Source organism: Caenorhabditis elegans, chromosome IV (genome assembly GCF_000002985.6).
Source record: "Caenorhabditis elegans chromosome IV".
Classification (NCBI taxonomy): domain Eukaryota; kingdom Metazoa; phylum Nematoda; class Chromadorea; order Rhabditida; family Rhabditidae; genus Caenorhabditis; species Caenorhabditis elegans.
Window position 1 is genome coordinate 14,015,951 of NC_003282.8, and position 18,188 is coordinate 14,034,138.

Sequence of the window (18,188 nt, forward strand, 5' to 3'; positions counted from 1 at the left end):
TAAAAAGTTTGAATGCAATTTTTACCTTTATTTTTCAAAATAAGCATTATAATTATCACTGATTTTTGATTATTTATTGTCAGCTGGTATAGGTATAGGTATAGATTTGTCATTTCCCCCAAACACATAATTTCGCATCATCAAAGCTTCAAAAAACCATGAACATTTTAATATTTAAAATGCCTAACCAAAACATGAAAATGATGCCATTATGCTTAATGTTGTCTGATTCATTGAAGACATTTGTATCTGGAAAGTAAACCAACATTTCTAACAAAATAGGAGGCTCCCAACCACAATCTAGATTCCTAATGTTCAAGTTGGTTTGATAGGTTATACGGTACAGTAGGCATTCTTGATTATTGCTATACATCGACGGATTTTCGTACATTACCACATCATCGCTAGTCTTTGAAATTACGTGCTGGAAATTTGTGAAAGAATACCAAAAAACAAACAATAAAACAGTTCTAACATTTGAAAAAAAATCCAAAAATAAAAAAAAGAACTGCAAGACCAATCAGCGAATCGCTTCGCCTACTTTTCAACCAATCAAACGTATTTGTGGAGATCGAAGACGCTGATTGCAAAAGACAAAAGTAGGCGGGACGAACCACTGATTGGTTCAAAGTCAGAAATAAAAAAAAACTACCTCAAGCATTGGTATTCTTGCTCGTTTCAAGTACTTATTCGAACGTATCGTAATGGCTGGCTGAGTGGCTGAGAAAAAAAGATCATGAAAAATTTGTTACCATCGCTCTCATTAGTTACATCTAACTTTTATGTGCAATGCGAAACAGTAAAATTAATTTCCACAAAAAAAATTCGATAAATGCATTTTTTTTTCTTACCATCCAGATTCACAATATATTGCAGTCCGTATAAGAAATCCAAACCTTCCGATTTCATATATTGAATCTTCAATGTTCCAAACAAAAATGGAATATGAATTAGTTTTTCCAAATATTTTCCCTCATTGGAATCAATAACCAAATCACCGAATATTATTTCACATCCATAACCCAAATTGCTCAGAGTTTGAAACTGGCAAAATCCATAATTGGCATCAAGTGTCTCATTGAAATCTTGACAGTATGTTGCCTGAATATTCCGGAATTCTACTCCTATTTTTGAGAAGAATATGAGTTCGAGAAATGATAGACAGAAATCTGGATGCAAATTTTCAAGATTCATGATATAAGTTGTTCGGTATCCAAGCTTATACTGAAATATTGAATTTTATTTTAATACAGAAAATGAAACACAAACTTCTAAACTTGTCCATCCAAGTCGAGTCATTTCGGGATTATCATGAATATTGATAATAATTTCATTTTCTCTGACTTCATTTTCCATTTGCAAGGTATTGAGATTTTTCAAAAAAGATAAGTCTTTGAAATTTGTATGAGCGACTTCAATATTTCCTTTCAAGTGGCCAATGCTCAGAAATTTAGAGAAATTTACAGAATTCTCAGTAATATTAGTTAGGTTTAGGCCTCCATATAAGACTTTACATGTCTCAAAACCATCAAAATTTGGGTTATTCGCAAGGTCGAAATAGCATCCTGAAATAATAAAGTGACACGAAATATATTCATTACCATTTTTCAGTTAGACTTTTTGAAAGTCAAACTAAAAGAGAAGTTTTACTATTTATTTTTCATTCTGATGTATGTATCATGTTTCTATAAGTTTTTAAATTGGTCTAAAGTTTGTTGGGGCATTGTTCATAGTTTTTCAAACTTATTTTTTAAGATATTTGACATACTATTTCAATATTTTCTATTAATATGCTCAAGCAATTCTGGAGCACACTGAAAGTTTTTTCAGAAGGTTTCCAAATTTTCAGAAACATTTCACTATTTTCAATATTACTATTACCGGTACAGAGAGTGTAGATAGTTAGAGAGTGACAGACATCCGGGACCTAATGGGGCGGGGCGCGCGGAAGAGACGATTTGTGTCGATTTACGAAATGATGATAACGAGGAAAATTTCGTAAATCGACACAAATCGTCTCTTCCGCGCTCCCCGCCCCATTGGGTCCCGGATGTCTGTCACTCTCTAACTATCTACACTCTCTGTACCGGTAATACTTTCAGTGGGAGTTTTTTGAGCATTAAACTTGAAAAAAAAGTTGTAAATCTACATTTCAAGCAATGTTCAGGAGAATCTTGCATACCCTTTGCCATAGTAAAAAAAATTGCATTCTAAAAATTCCAAGTTATTTTATGGATCATGTTTCATGGATACGTTTCTATAACAATCTGAAGTATTTGGGGGAATTGGTAGATTTTTTTTGTAAGTTTTAAAAAAGTATTCTCATAGACACTGTAAAATATTTGAATGTTCTAGAATTTCCAAGAAACGTCACGAATTTTATTAATTTTAAATTTTTCAAGAAATATCCAGAAATGTCTCTAATTTTTAGACTGGCCGTCTTCTACCACAATTGTATTGCAGGCAAGGGTACGGTAGTTCCTAAGTAGCATCGGGAATGTATTTTAAAAACTTTTCAAATAATTTTTGTGATTTATAGTTTCTCTATTAGAACAGACGGTTTTTCGACCGAATTTAAAACATTATTTAAATAAAACTTCGCACATTTTTCACACCAACAATTTAACTATTAGTGTTCACGAAAAATATTTCCCTGTTCGATGAAAGCATATATTTCAATTTTATAGCCTTCTCAGCTTGTTCTATTATAGGAATGTTTCCTTGAAAAAATCTATGACATAAGTATACAAAAATGAGTGCTAATTTTGACAAATTACGAAAAATTACCACAATCTTTCAAATTCCCCAGAACTTTTAATTCGAACAAATCATTCATGTTCCCACGATTGCATAGTTTGCTTGCATCCAATTTTGTATTATTCATGATTTGAAAAACGTTTTCAATGTCCTCATTGGCTCGTATATAATACGCTTTTTTGAGAATATCGACATGTTCTAATAATGAGTTGTTGATTATTGATATTCCAGCTGTAAAGTTACCCCGGATTATATTATAAAGTTCTAAATTAACATACTATAGTAGCAGAAATTGAAATCATATGAAGAGAAGAACGATAGACTAGTTAGATTTGAGTTTTCAACTTTCAAATCTCCATCAAGTTCTTTCAGATTTTGAAACACTTTTTTTAATTGATCTTCCGATAAATCAGTATTCGAGTTGAAATTTAAAATCCCACAGACTATCTCGCAGTTCGATGGGAAATCCTTGATAGTTTTTGATGTAACTTCAGAATGATTGAATGTGCATTCCGGGTCTAAATTAGAATTTATTAAAACGGATAAAGCTTATTTCGATTTCGCTTTAAGCCGTCAGATGTAACCTTGATATGTAAAACAACTGACAAGTTTGTGCAAGTCAATTAAACACATTTAACATATGCCCATTTTGAAACAGAAATTATTGTTTTCTTCAGGAATATAACCACCAGAGCACTTTCCGGTAAAATTTTCAATGTTTATAGTATTTTAGAATAATTTTTGGCTCAATATCTCGGTTTCTAAATTATATATCAAAAAGTTTATAAATACAAAAATAATGATCAATTATTATATTTTTGCACATTTTTGTATTGGTCATTTTAAGATATTTCTTTTAAGATACCAGTTTTGCGATAACTTATGAATTAACGATTTTCGAATGCCTGCACTATTGCAAGTTAATGGAAAACATTTAACATAAGCCCACCTTGAAACAGAAAAAAAATTCAAAAATTAAAATTTTTCTTTTTCACGAATATAACTTCCAGAGCAAGTTCGGGTCAAATTATTGGTGTTTTTCGGGACTTTAAAAGGATTTTTGTTATTTTTTTCATAGTTTTAATGCAAAATGTTGTTCCCCGTCGTTTGTAACAATTTTAAGCGATCAAATCACAATTTCAAAGCTCGCTTTTTTAGATAACTTACCACATCGAAAAAATTCAACAATTTTTTGAATGTCTTCTTCAAAATGAGCTGAATTTCTTGGGATAAAACAAAGAACCAGATAAAGTTCGAAACAAACTCCAAACTTCATTGAAATTTTGAAATGAAATAATATTCTCTCAGAACTAAAGGTGCTAGTTATAGGCTCATAATTTGTAGTTTTGAAAAGTGATGCTAACAGTGAGCAGATTTTTGGTTTTCACAATATTTTGTTTTTAGGAAAATAATTTTAGAGTTTCAATTATTTGATGTAACTGATAGACGTAATATTTTCAGAATTCATTGCTTTCAATTATATCAGCACAATGAAAAACGTCGCATTTTTGTTCTTTTGGTGGTATTCAGTAAAGGCAGATTTTGAGTCCAATTTGAAAATGGTTGTGCTCACACACCAATGCGGTGAGAAATTATTTTATTTCGGGGAACATTGCCTAGATGATGTTTTTCGAAGCGGGGAGCGCGATATTCACGCCACTTGGAGGAATTGCTTAAAACGAAAACGTGAAACAATACAATTTTTTCAAATTTCTCAAATTTTCATTTACTCTAATTTGAATTGTATTTGAATTGTGTTTGAATTGTACAGTAGATTTTCTAAGTTTCTAATTTTTTCGGGAATGCATGTTTGTTTCGAATTCATTTTCACTATCTCTATTGGTAAGTTCAACACTTTGAAAGTTATCATTTTAGCTTAGTCTAGACGCATTTTATTTAAATTCAGATATGAATTACCATACGGTAGAATTTTTAAATTGAGAAAATTGTTTTAATAGGAGAAAGTAAATGTTCAAAATGTTTCTGCCCGACTTTAGTTGTTTTGGGTTGGATGACAATTTTTAATTTATATAATAAATTTTAACGTTTCATCAATGATACTTGTTTAAACAATTTTCCCGTTGGACATTCTCATCTTTATTGGAAATTTTGAATAATCCCTATGTCAATTTTTTGTAGATCCTGAATGCACATTCAATTATTCTGAGATAACATCAAAAACTGTTCAATTTTTACCTAATGGAGACAACTGTGTTTTTGTATGCGGAATAATGACATTCAACGCCAACACTGACCTTTCTGTGGCTCAATTAACTAAAGCATTTGAGACAATATCTGTATTCTATGGAGGAATTGTATTTGATAACACTAATTTCACAAATATAACATTCTTCCCAAAAAGTGAATGGTCTGATCAATTTGAGTTTTGCTGCTACACTTGTAAGTTAACAATATCGAAATTATGTTTGAGTTTTTTTTTTGAGTTTTGATAACTGTGTATTTTTGATTTTTTTTTCCGTTTCATAGTTAATTTATTGGTGAACCTGAGAAAACCCCAAAATGTTGCTCATGTCTCACTTTCTTACAATTATTTCTGCATTGTTCTTAAAATAATCTCAAAGCAACAAAAATCACCTACCAGATGTCTCCAAATTCTGGCCGAAACAAACGATTTTTTATATAAACTAGTAGAAACATATTTTGCTTAAAATGATCAAACTGAGCCCAGTCCTCACAAATTCTATTTTGCTGTTTCTACTTGTTTTAAAATTGAAATAACAAACGAAAGTAAATACACATAGTTTTAAGTTCAGCCAAAAATAATTTTTTTCAGTTGGCCTAACCGTTGTCAACAATTTACACCTCACGGACTTCAAGTTTTTCCGAGATATATTCTATTTAACAGACAGGCACACATCAACCTGTCCATTTTTATTTGAGAACAATCCTAAATTGGATACTGGAAAGCTCTGCAAAGTCAAAGATATGTCTGGAATAAAGTCAATTGGAAATTTAAAAGATTGTGGTGAGTTTTCTATTATATTTTCATTTGTCACGAAAAATTCCAAAAATCAGGTTGCCCTGGCAATGGGATAACTTCTGCAAACATTGAAACATTACGGAATTGTTCGGTTTTATACGATTTCAATCTCTCCAATGAATCCGATGATTTAACGGCTTTGGCTGAAATTACAGCAGTTACAGGAGGTATGGAAATTAAAATGACAAATATCCAGAATTTATCATTTCTAAAAAATCTGAAATGGATAAAGTCACAGCATAGCTTAATGGATGAGGCAGTTACATTGAATATACACGATAATCCAGAAATGAAAAGATTTGGACTGCCAGCATTGAAGGTTTGTTCAAATTGATAAATGAATCTATACATTGTATTTATATAAACTGCTCGAGTTTTACAACACAAACGAAACATGCCAGAAAAAATAAGTCAAACCTCTAAAGTTTTTTATCTAGAAAATTCAAATGGATTAATGGCTATTCAATTAGAATTGATTTCCTCTGATTTCCTGTATGAATGTTCTGTTTGAAAAAATAATATTTAAAAAACGATTTTTGAGAGGAATTTATTAATCACTATTGCGAGCAAATTGACTCAAATACTAATTGATATTTAACACCATGATGAAACAGTTGAATTTTTTAAATATTTCTGAAATTGTGCTCAAAATGCAATAATAAGTTTGAATGTGGATAATATATTTTCTGTTTGAAAAAGTATTTTGAAAATCGATATTTAGGACAGAATTTTTGTCTTTTTTTTCGTAGAAAAAATACTCGGTTTTTATAGGGATAAAAGATTGTGAAGGAGTCAAATATTGTTCTCAAAAAAATATTGGATCCGAACTAATTCAACTACAATTCTAATGGAAATTTGACGCCAATCCGAAACAGTAGATTTTTTTGAAATTGTTCAAAATGTCCGAATAAATTTAAATGTGAATAAGAATAAAATTACTTAATTTTCTCAAGTTTTTTCTAGTGAAAATTTTGAATCAATCGATGGAAATTCAATCACGTAGAACTGATTTTCTCTGGTTCCTTGTACTGATTTTCTGTTTCAAATTATTTTTTGAACCGCGAAATTCAACACAAAATGATTGGAACTTTTTTTGTAGAAAGAATGATTTGAGATAAAAGATAGCTAAGGAGTCAAATATTGTTCTTTTCAAAAAAATATGTTTGGGCAAAACTAATTCAGCTAAAATCATTATTTCTATATAACGCCAACCTGAAACAGGTGATTTTTTAAATATTGTTCTGAAGATTTTCTGTTAAAAAATATTTTGAAAAACTATATTTGAGAAATTTTTTGTTTAATTTTTTGTTTTTAGCAGATTAGTAACCAAAATCCTAATTGATATTTGACACCATGGTGAAACGGTTGAATTTTTTAGAGCTCAAAGTGTAAGACTAAGTTTGAATGTGGATATTATATTTTCTGTTTGAAGAAATATTTTGAAACGCAATATTCCAGACACAATTTTTGACTTTTTTGTTTAAAGAATATTGTGTTTTTATAAATAAAAAATCGCTAAATACTTTTACTTTTGGAAAAGACGTTCAAAAATACATAATTCAACAACAGTTCTAATTGATTTTTAACACCATGGTGAAACAGTTGATTTTTATTAGTTCTGAAATCGCTCAAAATGTCATTTAATTTATTGTGAAGAAGCAAGAATAATTTATTGAAAGAGCCAAAAATTAACTTATTTTTAACTGCAAATACATAACATAATCAAATGAAAAAAACCTTAAAAGTTATCAAAACGTGCTGAAGCGGCAGGAAAAACAAATAAGTAGGTGGTAAAGTTTGAGAATCAATCTAAATTTCAATTTTCGGGTTGTTTTTGGTTTTCATTTAAGAATAAATAATCTTTGCTGCTTCACCCTCGAGGTACAAGCCTTAAGGTTTCAAACATTAATGTTAATGTTACTAAAAATGTGATATGTAGGATATCTGCTCTTCTGTTAAAAAATAAGTATCAATAAATAAACAATTGTTCATGTTTTTCAAAAAATCTGAAAAATTTAAATAACGAAAAAAACGAATTTCAGAGAATTGAATCTTCATATTTTCATCCGGTTATTGTCAACTTGGAAAATTTACATCCAGACTTTTGTCTAACTTTCGAGGAAATTATGTTTTTCCTAGTCAAATATATATCATTTTTGAATATCCATGCTAATATCTGCAACACCAAGTTTATTCCAAAGCTATTCGATATTTTTTGTAATTCAACAAAACTTGAAGCTTTGCAAGAGGATTGTACCATTATTTATGGAAATATTTTAATAGAAAATGGTGATGAAAAGTATGTGAATAAGCTTTCTCTAGTTAGATATTTATTCGGATCGTTGATAATTCGAAATACAACATTGGAGAATCTGAATTTCCTCAAATATTTGAATTATATTGCATTATTTGATGATGAATATGTTATTCAAATTTTATCTAATAAGAATCTTACAAGTGTCAATTTACCAGGTATAATGGTGAGTTGAAATTGTGAAATAATCAAATTTAAAGCTGGAAAATATGTTTTCGAAAAACTAGTACACTTTTTTTAGAATTAATCATATAATACAAATTAACTGGATGAACAAAATGTGAACATTTTTACTTTTTATTCGTAAACTCTTTGAAACAGCGAAAATTTTAAAAATTCAATTCTCAGTAAATTTGATATTTTCGCTCTGCTGAACCTTTTGAGAACTCAATAGAACATTCAGATTTATATTTCCTTGCTAAAAATAAAATTTCCACATTTTTCCAGAACATAATATCAAAATCAAATCGTACTATTGTTGTGCATGGTAATCCATTACTACCCAGTCCAAGACGTTTTCCGTTTCGAGTTACATACGCCACAAATGCTGCATTTATTGGTGATTATTATGGTAAGTTTGCTAATTTTCTGAAATTTAATTTTTGACAGGATCAAATTTCTACGTGCAGTGTTCCAAACATTTCCAGTCCTTAAAAAAATGGAAAACTGCATAAAACGTGTTTCTTTCAGCAAACTCGTCTTCATTATCTGGTGTAACGATTTTCATTTTATTTTTCATATTACAATTAGTTATCTTATGAAATTTCATTTAAACTTGATTTCCGAAGAAGATAAACTTTTTTACAAAAAATTCCAAATTCATAGTTTTCCGATTGACTGTTTCAGGTTCAACGTAAATTGATTTTTCTCCCAAGTAATCTACTGAGCAGGATCATCGCCTAACGATAAGTAAGCACATTGACAAATAATGTTGACCTCTGACATTGCAATAGTATTATCTATTCATGTTGCGTAATTATGTTGACTTTATTGGTTTGCAGTGGTTTTGGTGGAGAGACTAAAAAAGTGGAACGATTTTTCAAAAAGTAACTGCTACAGTAGGTCATTATGATTTCCGATGATAAAGGAACAAATGTTTTGATTCCAATTTGAAAAAAATTACAACAAATCAGAATTAAATTAAAAAGCGAACTGGATTCATGAAATCGCAAACGTTCAGTGGCCCCATATTTCTTTGGCGCTTGTACGCTTGTACGCCAGCGGCACGTGTAACGGCCTGGGTCACCAATTGTCCTAGAGACAGTTTGAGTTCCCAACACTATCTCCCAGATTAATATTTATTGAAAGGAATAACAGCAAAATACAAAGAAATAAAGAAATGGTAGAATGCACGAAGTTGGGTTGAGCGATTGAATGAATGATTGAGGGGTGAAAAGTGTCTTATATACTGAAGGGCTGATCGAATTATGTTAATATGGAGGCGAAGGCGGTCATGAAATTGAAACCGCGGGAATAATACCGCGGGAATCATAAAACGGGGAAATCAAAGAGCGAGCGATTTGACAGCGCTGAATGGCACGATTTTCCTGTTGGCACGATTTTCCACGATTTTACTATCAAATTATCTGAAATTTCAGAAATTTAATAGAAAATCAAATAGAAAATACTCCTGAAACAAACTACAGTATAACGAAAATTAGCTAAGCTGGCTGAAATCGAAATACTTTTTAAAAAATTGAAAAATAAACTTTAAAACTCTGCTGATTGTGAAAAGTCTGGAAATAGTGGTGACGCATGACAGTGGGAATTTAGTGAAAAATATAGAAAATAGACCGTAATAACAGAGTAAAACTGTAATCAAAATTATGGAGTTTTTCTTTTTTAAAAATTTCAATTTTTGAAAATTTCAATTTTTGAAAAAAAAAGAGTTTTCAGGAGGCGTTAATTAATTTGAGAATTTTCGCGTTTTCCAACTAAATGTAATAAGTTTCCCCTTTTTTTCACAGTTTTTTTTTCACAAATCAAAAGATCGTTTGTATATTTTTAATAGTTTCTCTGAAATTTTTTGGAAAATTAAAAAGATTGCCAGAACTAAAAAAAACGTGGCAAAGATTACATAGACCATAAGAAACATCACTTTATAGTTATTATTTTTTCTGTTTCAACTTCAAGATTTAAATGTTTGAATACACTTTTCAACGTTGTTTTTTTAAGGACATTTTATTTCACCCTCTAACATTATATTTTCCAGATTGACAAGTTAATCTTAATCCCGTTTTCATTTGGCTAAAAATATATATTTATTTTCACCTGTAATCTATAGCTTATCTGAACATTTAATCTGCTTTCCATTTGGTTTGCCATATGATTTTATGAGTCATTCCATTTGATCGATAAATTGGGTATCTCAGTTGATAGGACTAGTAATGAGAAAATGTTTAACATCCTACTTTATGAACAGTCAGAAACTGTAAATTATATTTTTGTTGTCAACTGTTGTCAAAATCAAAAGTCAACCTTATTAAATTTGAGAAAAGGCTAAAATCATTTTATTGAAATTAGTTTTTTATTTTCGTTACCCTATTAACACAAAATCATGGAAGAAATTTTTGAAAGTGAAAAACACTTACATTATTTCCATTAAAACAAGAACACAAAATAGTAAAATTTTCAAAATTGAATGCTCAAGTATTTTCAATTGTTAATTCATAAAAAATGTTGAAAGGCAAAAAAAGCTTTTAAAGTAAAAAATTCTTCTATAAAAATTTGGAATTGGTTAAAACATTTCTCAGAAATTCACAAGTTCTTCAGAGCCAGAATTTTTAATACAAGAAAAACCTAAATTTATACTGTTTCAACTAGTTTATATGAATACTTGTATCAAATGTAGAACAGTGTTCCTCTGTTTTCCATCTGTTTTAAAATGTTTTTTTTTGTAAACAGAAACTAATTTATTGTTTACTTATCAAGTGTTCCAGTAAAAATCAAAAGCTGAATAAGTTTTTCCCTAAAGTCCTTGTGTGAAAAACAATTTGAAGCAACAATAAAAATTTGAATGTGCATATCTGCAATATATATTGCAGTAAAAAACCTAAATTATCAAAAAAATGTTAATGAGGAAATAAATTAACTTTGTAGAAATCGAAAAAAAACCATTAAAATCGGCCAGTAAATTCAAGAACTCATGCAATTTTCGGATAGCATTAGCTGAACTAATGAAAATCTTGAACAGGGCCACATTTACCAAATGAACACAAAACATTTTTTTTTTTGAAAAAAAAGTGTTTTTACAATTTCAATTAAATAGCCGTTGGGTTCTCTAAAGTGATATTTAAAATCAGAATTTGTCGTGGAAAAATGTGAAAATCTTTTCTGGAAATTGGAATTAATTCAGTAATAGGAGATCACAAAGGAAGTAAGAAAGAAAGTAATTGCAATCATATATCATAAGATCATGAAACGGGAGGGGATTTGAGTTAACAGTATTAAACTTGAAATTCTCAAGTGAAATGAAAAAAATAGTTTTGATGTTAAAGGAATTCATTTATTGCCATCAGATAATAGCAATTATTTATGATAAAATCGTGAAACTGTGCATTTTGTGCCTTTATATCCACATGCTTTTGAAATTTATTACTTGGAAACCCATGAACTTCCTAGGTATTTCTAGTTACTGAAGTCTTGGAGGTTTTAAATTCAAGCCAGCTTTAGAAAGTGTGAACATTTTCATCAAGGTATTTGAAAATAGAGAAAAGTTCGCATTATCCCTGAATTGACATTTGCAATAATTTATCATGAATTCACGAAACAGTGAATTTCATTCAACACCCGATTTTCTTTAATTTGCTGTTAGGATGTCTTCCAGCATAAGTTTAGCTAGAATAAGTTTTCATAATTTATGACAAATGATTGAAATCTGCAAACCTAAACCTGCTAGAAATTTAACAAGATCCTTTTTAGAAATCGTAGTAGCGATCCTTCACTGGCAATTGCAACTAGGGCTGTGCGGCTGATGACTCGGCTGATGGAGACAATCAATTTTTTCAACGTGTTAGCACTGATCAATTAAAGAATATTTGTATTTGCAGTATTGGCTGAGTCATGAGCTTCTTATTCTAGAAAAACGTTTTTTTAAAGTGCACACACCTTGACAAAACAGTCGGCTTTTTGAATCAGCCGAGTAACTCGGCTGTCGGCTGTCGGCTGATTGGAAAAACGAGTTTTTCTGGAAGGGGTGTGCACTTTTTTAAAAACTTTTTTTTAGAATTAGAAGCTCAAGACTCAGCCGATATGGCAAATACAAGTATTCCCTAATTGATCATTGCTAATACGTTGAAAAACGTTGATTTGCTCCATCAGCCGAGTCATCAGCCGCACAGCCCTAATTGCAACGGGAAATCATTTATCATAAGATCGTAAAACAATGTTCCCATCGAATTAACATTTGTGATCGTTTATGATAATATAAAGAAACAGTGAAACAGTGAATGTTATGTAGTTGCATCCGATTAGATTCGAAATTTTTTAACTTCTCATGAGGAAAATTATGAACGTACATCACAATTCGAATTATAGGGTTCACAACAGACAACCTGTTAGAATTTTCTGAAAAAAATCATGGCAATCAAGTTCAATTCTACCAAAATTCCAAAAAAATTTTTGAAATTTTGGCAAGACTAGTACTTGTAAAAAATGAATTGGAAAACAAAAAGCCCTCTAGCGCAGCTAAAATACAACTTGTAGGTCCAGAAGGTGTAGAGTCTCGGAATCTTGAAGGAGTTATGGCATTTGAACTTTGCAAATACTTATCAAAAAGTCACGAAACTGTACAGTTTGTACAGTTACATTATATTGGTTTTTAAATCTTTTACTAGGAGTGGCGAAATCGTAGGACTACGTACTGAAGCTTTTTTAAATTGTGAAAAATACGTTTAATCTCGTTGTCTTGATTTTCGGATATGATGGATCTTTAAAGAATCGTGGCATTTATTTTTTTTGCGGTTCCTGACTAAACTGAAATTCACTACTTTTGAAAACTTATTTCACTTTCACAAAACTATCACAAAACAATTTATGCACTTACATCCAATCTGGAAGCTTCGAATTTGAAATGTGAAGAAAAATCTGCTGATAATTTTTTTTTTATTAAACTTCTGTGTCAGTAGATTTACAAGGAGTAATCATTTATCGTACAGTGACGAAACAGTGAATTGTATGCAGTGAAACCCGGCTTGAGTTTAAGATTTTTGCGTGGGAAAACTTTTACATTTCACTACAACTCTAGTTTCCGAAGCTTTCGGTATTTTTAAAGTTCAAAAAAGTAAAATCTGCTGAGCTACTGTTAGGAAAAGAATATGAATCTTTTCAGAGAACTAGCATTTGAAAAAAAATCATTTATCAAGAAAATCCGTAACTTTAGAATGTAAAACGAGTTTTTACCGTAGTGAGTGGTAGGCTAAAACAGTTCCAAAAAATACGCGAATAAATTGACGCTTTATCATAAAATCACAAAACAGGCAATTTATCACAAAACCATGAAACAGTGAATTTTGTATAGTTGCTTGGCCTTCCATCCATCCAGTTGCATCCGATTGGATTCATGATTTTTTAATGTCTCATGGGGAGAAATAATACAATTTATCATTCTTCGAGGTACTGAATTCAAAAGATGTAGGGAGTATTATAGTGGAATTGGAATGTAAAATCTCCAGACATTTATCATAAAATTACGAAACAGTGAAATTTATGTAGTACCATTCGATTGATTTTGAGACCTGCTACTTTCGCTATTGGCCAAGTTATTTTACAATTTCGAAGATGATAACAAAAACTTGTTGAGGCACTTTTGAGAAAATATAAAAATTCTTGTGGTTTTATCAGAAAAAAAATCTAAAAACAGTGCTTGGTCTGCAGCATGTTCAGTTATTTTTCATGTGTAAACTTCTTGACTCCCGCAGTTGGTAATCCGTTACAACTTGTCTTAAAGGTATGGGAATTCTTATCAATAGTTTTGGAAATTTATGGAGTTTAAAAAGATTACATTCCCTAATATTGCTAGTGAAATCACGAAACAATGAATTTTATGCAATTAATTTATACTTTTTCCGCGTTGCCCGACTAGTGGAACACATGCCTTTCCTACACATGCCTTGTTTAACATTTATTTAACATTTGCAATCATTTATCTCAGAACAATGAAACGGCAGAATTTTCACAATTTCAAGGAAGAGCATCGGTTTTGGATTTTTGTTCATATAGAATTACAAGGTGCTCAATTAAACAAATTTCATAATGAGACATCTCAAAATTTGTTCTCAAAATTGTTTTGGCGGTTCAAAGTTTGGAAAAAAAATGGGGAATTAAGAGTTTCAAGTTCAGATTCCCTCGTAAACTTCTTGCAAAAAGTAGCATAGAATTCCTATAAATTCAAATTTGAAATGATTTATCAAGAAATCCAGAAACAGTGATTGTTATTTAGTAAATCCGGTGTATTTTTTTTAACTTTAACACTGAAAAAGTAAACCAGTAACTTCTTCTTATGGCACAGTAACAATTTTTTACGGTTTCAAGTGTTAAGTTAACCCAGCTTCAAAAAAATCGCGAACTAAATATTAACTATTGGAAAATGGTAAGTCAGACCTGAAACATTGAATATTGTGCAGTTACATCCGATTGGATTTGTTTAAAGTTTTTAATTATCTCACTATGTAGAAAAATTCTAAATCCTTATGATAAGTTGTGCAACGATGGGATTTCAAGTTTTAAAGTAAAACTTGCTGGCACATTTTCAAAAAACTCATGATAATATTTATTTACTGTTTAGGGATAAAGATAACCAAATTTGATAAAAATCAAGTCATTGGTATTAAAATTTTTTACTCATTTATGATAAAGTCATAAAACGGTGAAATTTGTTAAGTTACATCCGGCTAATTTAAAAATTTGTAATTTATGACAGCTTCCTATTTTTCCACTGGAGCCTTTAAGTTATTTTCAGTAAAAACTAAAATCTGCTGAGAAATCCTGTAGAAACGTATGGAATTGCTTTCTAGATCAAGTAAAACTTGTTTTTTGTAATATTCCTAAGTTCCAGAGTTTTAGTCAGTAAAAGCTTTTGGAATTTGAAATGTGATAATCGTCTAATTAATGCAATTTTTGAAAACCTAATCGGAAATTTTGGACTGACATAGCCGAACGGATTTGTCATTCCTGACTTGGAATTTTCAATCATTTATCACAAAATTCTGAAACGGTAAAAAATTGTTCCGAACCTCCCACTAATTTCAATTGTACGCTCACTGGTATATGCGCAAGCTCCTCTATAGTTTTAAAGTGCATATCCATTAAGAATTTTAAATTCAGATGCCCTCGTGAATGTCTCGAAAAAGGAATAGTAAGGAAAAAATAAGACAACGAAGTTGAAGAATACTATCAATTTAAATTTGCAATGATTTATAAAGAAATCCAGAAAAAAAATCGGTACAATTTCAAAAAAAAGTTATAATGAATTGGTTTTTTTTTTGTTTTTATCATATCACCAGAGAAATTTATAATATCCATCATAAGGCTTGATCATAATAGGTATTTAACATTTGCAATCATTAATCAAAAAATCACAAAACAGTGAATTTTATACAGTTACATCAGGTTATTTTGTACATTGTTCGCTGGCGATAGCTCCCTATTTTATAGTTCTAGTTACTTGGAATTTTGAAAGTGAAAATTAAAATCTGCCGTAAAACTTTTGAAAAAAGTATGAGAAACTTCTTTTTAGAGCGAATCAAAATTGCTTCCTGTAAGATCCGTAACTTCCACAACTCTTGGTACTGAAGACTTTGGGTTTTTTTTAACTGATCAATAAAAATTTTTAAAATCCTTATCAGGCATTTTGGACTAAAGACAGATCCTTGGCGTGACAATTGCAATCATGTATGATAAAATCTTGAAACGGCAATTTTTTTCCAAATTTAACACTTTCTATCTAACTCATTAACTTCTATTGTAAACCCAGTGGCCCACATACAAACTGCTTAATTAAAATTTGCAATGATTTTTCAAGAAATCCAGAAACAGTGATTGTTATATAATAACACCCAGTTGATTTTATTAAGTTCATAACTAAGTAAATTGATAACTTCCATTTTTGGTGCAGTTCCAGAAAAGGTATATTCAATTGGTATTCAGTTTTTAATCTTCTCACTAGAGAAATTTAAATATTCATCAAAGAGCATTGTATACGCAATCGAAAGAAAATATTAAGTTAGAGCGAATCAACCTTGTTTCCTGTAAGATCCGTAACAGCTCTTGCTACTGAAGCTTTTGAGATTTAAAAAACTTCTGGCCAAAAAAATTAAATTTTAAAAAACCTTATCAGACATTTTGGACTAAAACTGATAGAAAGAAAGAAAGCAGATCCCTGACTTAGCAATTGCAATAATTTATAAATCTTGAATAAAAAATCTTGAAACGGTAATTTTTTTTCCAAATTTACACTTTCTTTTTAACTCATTAGCTTCAACTGTTCACCCAGTGGCGCATATACAGACTGCTCCCTTAACCTCCGTCCTAGTCGTAAAGTACATGTCCATTAAGAATTTCAAATGCCAAATTCCAATTTCCCAGCAGCAGCTGCAACAGCCGTTCGCTTCTCATTTCCGTTCTTCGCCATTTTAGAAATCCCCATTTCATTTCAAATTCAAATGACCGCCGGCCGATTGATGAATGAATGAATAGAAATTGGCCACCCCAACCATCACCCAGCGCCCTCCTCCTTCCAAACAAAGATGCATTTAATTCCATGGGCCCCCGGTCTCTCTGTGAAATACACATTCATCTTTCCCCCGTCCTCCTACTTCTCATCGTAAACGTCGGGCGGCGTATGTGCCCTTGAATTTCATTTGAATTCCGTATAGACAACGGAAGAGGGTGAACAGAGAGAGACAAGTGTCTGCGTCTCAAGGGTCAACACACACACTCTCTCTCTCTCTTTCTCGCGAGTGTCTAAGACGTTGCGTTTGGATGCGGTTGGCTTGCGGCACAGACGTCTATGTCTGTTCAGGTCAACAAGGAGGGATGAAGGACTATCTCTAGACATCTGAAGGGTCTCTAGTAGTGTCTAGTTGTCTGCGTCTCTCATCAGCTTCTCCCTATCGGTCCCCCAAGTGATGGCGGCAATGGTGACTCTCTCTCTCTCCAGAGAATCTTGGACAATCTCCCCCAGAGGGGGTCTTGTGACTCTTTCCTTGTATGGGCAGACACTGGTCAACGGCATCGCTCTGTGAGTCTCTGCCTCTTAGTCTCCACACACTCCCTCGCCATCTTTATCGAGAAGGTTCGACGTTTCTCCTGGATGTGTGTCTCGGGTCTCTCGGGTCACCATGGTCTCTAGTGAATACTTTTGCTGTCTGGAACTCTCTTCGTGTTCCAATGATCAGATGGTGTCTCTCCCCCTCTCTCCCCATTCCACATTTCCTCGATGCAACGCGCACCACCACACCACACGCGGGGAGGGTAAAAGTACAACGTATAGTGGCCGTTCTCTGCGTCTCTTCAGCCGACACCAATCTCTCCGCCCCGTCTCTTCCCGACTAGTACGAGAGCCGTCCTCCAAACCCCCAACCGCTCTTCTTGGCATTACGAGGACGTAATTGCTATCTTGACTCTCGCCGTCTCGCCGTCTCTTCAGTCCTCCACACTATCTCGTCACGTCCGCGCGTTGTTTATCGCGACTGACCGCTCTCTGCCCGTCGCGCATCTCATCTCCACGGTGCCTGGTAGAGACATGCCCCGCCCCACGCGTCCACCTGCAGTGCTCTGACCACGCCCACTCGGTGACGGGGTCGGTATAAAAGAGACGGGGAGGGGGCGAATCGGCATATACACAGCATTCGTCTCCCTCCACCCGTGGCCCCATTTCTCTCGTTCTCCTTTTCCTCTCTTTTCTTCCTTACCCCCCAAACCCTGCCGCTACTACTACTACTCCTACAACTACAACTACTACTACTACTATACATATTCATGTTCTTCCAACTCTAACAGTCCACCCGTACATATGTTTCCGTGCTTGACAGCGAAGCTCAATCACGTTACAATGAAAGGGTAGCCGGTTATTGAAGTTGGGTCTTTTTTGGGCGAATTATGAAATCAGAATCAGGG

At 32.1% G+C, this 18,188-nt stretch overlaps 2 protein-coding genes and 74 non-coding genes across 77 annotated transcripts; 22 read left to right on the forward strand and 54 right to left on the reverse strand.

Moving 5' to 3' along the window:
- Positions 1–148: 148 nt before the first annotated feature.
- Positions 149–4,033, reverse strand: irld-56 (Receptor L-domain domain-containing protein; the record flags this gene model as incomplete). Its single annotated transcript, NM_070286.3, has 8 exons — positions 149–249; positions 295–424; positions 653–720; positions 852–1,224; positions 1,270–1,565; positions 2,788–2,988; positions 3,036–3,275; positions 3,925–4,033. The coding sequence occupies 8 exons, from the start codon at positions 4,031–4,033 to the stop codon at positions 149–151; spliced, it is 1,518 nt and encodes a 505-aa protein (NP_502687.3).
- On the reverse strand, positions 734–754 carry 21ur-4217. Its single transcript, NR_058082.1, has one exon.
- 21ur-1879 lies at positions 981–1,001 on the reverse strand. Its single transcript, NR_058083.1, has one exon.
- 21ur-7150 lies at positions 1,725–1,745 on the forward strand. Its single transcript, NR_058084.1, has one exon.
- On the reverse strand, positions 3,232–3,252 carry 21ur-6334. Its single transcript, NR_058085.1, has one exon.
- 21ur-2838 lies at positions 3,650–3,670 on the reverse strand. Its single transcript, NR_058086.1, has one exon.
- 21ur-12222 lies at positions 3,789–3,809 on the forward strand. Its single transcript, NR_058087.1, has one exon.
- 21ur-12154 lies at positions 3,792–3,812 on the forward strand. Its single transcript, NR_058088.1, has one exon.
- Positions 4,034–4,221: 188 nt separating the features above from the next.
- 21ur-15071 lies at positions 4,222–4,242 on the forward strand. The gene has a single exon (NR_058089.1).
- A 5-nt stretch (positions 4,243–4,247) lies between these two features.
- irld-55 (Receptor L-domain domain-containing protein) lies at positions 4,248–8,678 on the forward strand (the record flags this gene model as incomplete). Of its 2 annotated transcripts, NM_070287.2 has the most annotated exons (6): positions 4,248–4,341; positions 4,897–5,157; positions 5,552–5,743; positions 5,794–6,077; positions 7,801–8,238; positions 8,520–8,678. In NM_070287.2, the coding sequence occupies 6 exons, from the start codon at positions 4,248–4,250 to the stop codon at positions 8,676–8,678; spliced, it is 1,428 nt and encodes a 475-aa protein (NP_502688.2). The 2 variants fall into 2 exon arrangements, with proteins under 2 accessions (NP_502688.2, NP_001293998.1); NM_001307069.1 differs by lacking the exon at positions 7,801–8,238 and having other exon boundaries at positions 5,794–5,925; positions 8,520–8,563.
- On the reverse strand, positions 4,387–4,407 carry 21ur-1097. The gene has a single exon (NR_058090.1).
- On the forward strand, positions 4,847–4,867 carry 21ur-1926. The gene has a single exon (NR_058091.1).
- On the reverse strand, positions 5,148–5,168 carry 21ur-10645. Its single transcript, NR_058092.1, has one exon.
- 21ur-9627 lies at positions 5,279–5,299 on the forward strand. The gene has a single exon (NR_058093.1).
- Positions 5,282–5,302, forward strand: 21ur-8454. Its single transcript, NR_058094.1, has one exon.
- Positions 5,348–5,368, reverse strand: 21ur-13192. The gene has a single exon (NR_058095.1).
- On the reverse strand, positions 5,349–5,369 carry 21ur-1245. Its single transcript, NR_058096.1, has one exon.
- 21ur-5427 lies at positions 5,350–5,370 on the reverse strand. The gene has a single exon (NR_058097.1).
- Positions 5,768–5,788, reverse strand: 21ur-10207. Its single transcript, NR_058098.1, has one exon.
- Positions 5,769–5,789, reverse strand: 21ur-6030. Its single transcript, NR_058099.1, has one exon.
- 21ur-5261 lies at positions 6,088–6,108 on the reverse strand. Its single transcript, NR_058100.1, has one exon.
- 21ur-924 lies at positions 6,304–6,324 on the reverse strand. The gene has a single exon (NR_058101.1).
- 21ur-8354 lies at positions 6,565–6,585 on the reverse strand. The gene has a single exon (NR_058102.1).
- On the reverse strand, positions 6,568–6,588 carry 21ur-13532. Its single transcript, NR_058103.1, has one exon.
- On the forward strand, positions 6,840–6,860 carry 21ur-12856. Its single transcript, NR_058104.1, has one exon.
- On the reverse strand, positions 6,914–6,934 carry 21ur-12439. The gene has a single exon (NR_058105.1).
- Positions 7,292–7,312, reverse strand: 21ur-15571. The gene has a single exon (NR_058106.1).
- 21ur-6179 lies at positions 7,295–7,315 on the reverse strand. The gene has a single exon (NR_058107.1).
- Positions 7,296–7,316, reverse strand: 21ur-14493. The gene has a single exon (NR_058108.1).
- 21ur-3574 lies at positions 7,459–7,479 on the reverse strand. The gene has a single exon (NR_058109.1).
- On the reverse strand, positions 7,460–7,480 carry 21ur-12099. Its single transcript, NR_058110.1, has one exon.
- 21ur-14695 lies at positions 7,668–7,688 on the forward strand. Its single transcript, NR_058111.1, has one exon.
- On the forward strand, positions 7,671–7,691 carry 21ur-9946. The gene has a single exon (NR_058112.1).
- Positions 8,187–8,207, reverse strand: 21ur-8726. The gene has a single exon (NR_058113.1).
- 21ur-1227 lies at positions 8,325–8,345 on the reverse strand. Its single transcript, NR_058114.1, has one exon.
- Positions 8,679–8,797: 119 nt separating the features above from the next.
- Positions 8,798–8,818, reverse strand: 21ur-10038. The gene has a single exon (NR_058115.1).
- Positions 8,819–8,955: 137 nt separating this feature from the next.
- Positions 8,956–8,976, forward strand: 21ur-4789. Its single transcript, NR_058116.1, has one exon.
- Positions 8,977–9,169: 193 nt separating this feature from the next.
- On the forward strand, positions 9,170–9,190 carry 21ur-6105. The gene has a single exon (NR_058117.1).
- A 1,045-nt stretch (positions 9,191–10,235) lies between these two features.
- Positions 10,236–10,256, forward strand: 21ur-13114. The gene has a single exon (NR_058118.1).
- Positions 10,257–10,432: 176 nt separating this feature from the next.
- On the reverse strand, positions 10,433–10,453 carry 21ur-13374. Its single transcript, NR_058119.1, has one exon.
- Positions 10,436–10,456, reverse strand: 21ur-262. The gene has a single exon (NR_058120.1).
- Positions 10,439–10,459, reverse strand: 21ur-3379. Its single transcript, NR_058121.1, has one exon.
- A 168-nt stretch (positions 10,460–10,627) lies between these two features.
- Positions 10,628–10,648, reverse strand: 21ur-6273. The gene has a single exon (NR_058122.1).
- A 280-nt stretch (positions 10,649–10,928) lies between these two features.
- Positions 10,929–10,949, forward strand: 21ur-1175. The gene has a single exon (NR_058123.1).
- 21ur-15039 lies at positions 10,932–10,952 on the forward strand. The gene has a single exon (NR_058124.1).
- Positions 10,953–10,991: 39 nt separating this feature from the next.
- On the forward strand, positions 10,992–11,012 carry 21ur-11495. Its single transcript, NR_058125.1, has one exon.
- Positions 11,013–11,227: 215 nt separating this feature from the next.
- Positions 11,228–11,248, reverse strand: 21ur-4422. The gene has a single exon (NR_058126.1).
- 21ur-780 lies at positions 11,229–11,249 on the reverse strand. The gene has a single exon (NR_058127.1).
- Positions 11,250–11,427: 178 nt separating this feature from the next.
- Positions 11,428–11,448, reverse strand: 21ur-6764. Its single transcript, NR_058128.1, has one exon.
- On the reverse strand, positions 11,431–11,451 carry 21ur-15356. Its single transcript, NR_058129.1, has one exon.
- 21ur-11024 lies at positions 11,432–11,452 on the reverse strand. The gene has a single exon (NR_058130.1).
- Positions 11,453–11,559: 107 nt separating this feature from the next.
- 21ur-3833 lies at positions 11,560–11,580 on the reverse strand. Its single transcript, NR_058131.1, has one exon.
- A 193-nt stretch (positions 11,581–11,773) lies between these two features.
- 21ur-10100 lies at positions 11,774–11,794 on the reverse strand. Its single transcript, NR_058132.1, has one exon.
- 21ur-4384 lies at positions 11,777–11,797 on the reverse strand. The gene has a single exon (NR_058133.1).
- A 652-nt stretch (positions 11,798–12,449) lies between these two features.
- Positions 12,450–12,470, reverse strand: 21ur-2811. Its single transcript, NR_058134.1, has one exon.
- Positions 12,471–13,173: 703 nt separating this feature from the next.
- On the reverse strand, positions 13,174–13,194 carry 21ur-4413. The gene has a single exon (NR_058135.1).
- Positions 13,195–13,509: 315 nt separating this feature from the next.
- On the reverse strand, positions 13,510–13,530 carry 21ur-3488. The gene has a single exon (NR_058136.1).
- Positions 13,531–13,703: 173 nt separating this feature from the next.
- 21ur-4787 lies at positions 13,704–13,724 on the reverse strand. Its single transcript, NR_058137.1, has one exon.
- A 440-nt stretch (positions 13,725–14,164) lies between these two features.
- 21ur-15650 lies at positions 14,165–14,185 on the reverse strand. The gene has a single exon (NR_058138.1).
- 21ur-3684 lies at positions 14,169–14,189 on the reverse strand. The gene has a single exon (NR_058139.1).
- A 449-nt stretch (positions 14,190–14,638) lies between these two features.
- On the forward strand, positions 14,639–14,659 carry 21ur-13657. Its single transcript, NR_058140.1, has one exon.
- Positions 14,660–14,871: 212 nt separating this feature from the next.
- Positions 14,872–14,892, reverse strand: 21ur-3744. The gene has a single exon (NR_058141.1).
- Position 14,893: 1 nt separating this feature from the next.
- Positions 14,894–14,914, forward strand: 21ur-7552. The gene has a single exon (NR_058142.1).
- Positions 14,915–15,218: 304 nt separating this feature from the next.
- On the reverse strand, positions 15,219–15,239 carry 21ur-2957. The gene has a single exon (NR_058143.1).
- Positions 15,240–15,589: 350 nt separating this feature from the next.
- 21ur-2831 lies at positions 15,590–15,610 on the reverse strand. Its single transcript, NR_058144.1, has one exon.
- A 306-nt stretch (positions 15,611–15,916) lies between these two features.
- 21ur-11138 lies at positions 15,917–15,937 on the reverse strand. The gene has a single exon (NR_058145.1).
- A 101-nt stretch (positions 15,938–16,038) lies between these two features.
- 21ur-6270 lies at positions 16,039–16,059 on the reverse strand. The gene has a single exon (NR_058146.1).
- Positions 16,060–16,436: 377 nt separating this feature from the next.
- On the reverse strand, positions 16,437–16,457 carry 21ur-7825. Its single transcript, NR_058147.1, has one exon.
- Positions 16,458–16,851: 394 nt separating this feature from the next.
- Y37A1B.332 lies at positions 16,852–17,047 on the reverse strand. Its single transcript, NR_058148.1, has one exon. It is a non-coding gene; the product is annotated as an Unclassified non-coding RNA Y37A1B.332 (non-coding RNA).
- Positions 17,048–17,141: 94 nt separating this feature from the next.
- Positions 17,142–17,221, reverse strand: Y37A1B.337. The gene has a single exon (NR_058149.1). It is a non-coding gene; the product is annotated as an Unclassified non-coding RNA Y37A1B.337 (non-coding RNA).
- Positions 17,222–17,376: 155 nt separating this feature from the next.
- On the reverse strand, positions 17,377–17,498 carry Y37A1B.336. Its single transcript, NR_058150.1, has one exon. It is a non-coding gene; the product is annotated as an Unclassified non-coding RNA Y37A1B.336 (non-coding RNA).
- Y37A1B.331 lies at positions 17,412–17,493 on the forward strand. Its single transcript, NR_058151.1, has one exon. It is a non-coding gene; the product is annotated as an Unclassified non-coding RNA Y37A1B.331 (non-coding RNA).
- A 108-nt stretch (positions 17,499–17,606) lies between the features above and the next one.
- On the forward strand, positions 17,607–18,054 carry Y37A1B.330. The gene has a single exon (NR_058152.1). It is a non-coding gene; the product is annotated as an Unclassified non-coding RNA Y37A1B.330 (non-coding RNA).
- On the reverse strand, positions 17,619–17,916 carry Y37A1B.333. The gene has a single exon (NR_058153.1). It is a non-coding gene; the product is annotated as an Unclassified non-coding RNA Y37A1B.333 (non-coding RNA).
- On the reverse strand, positions 17,992–18,140 carry Y37A1B.335. Its single transcript, NR_058154.1, has one exon. It is a non-coding gene; the product is annotated as an Unclassified non-coding RNA Y37A1B.335 (non-coding RNA).
- Positions 18,058–18,157, forward strand: mir-52. Its single transcript, NR_000450.2, has one exon. It is a non-coding gene; the product is annotated as a pre-microRNA mir-52 (primary transcript).
- Positions 18,158–18,188: the final 31 nt, after the last annotated feature.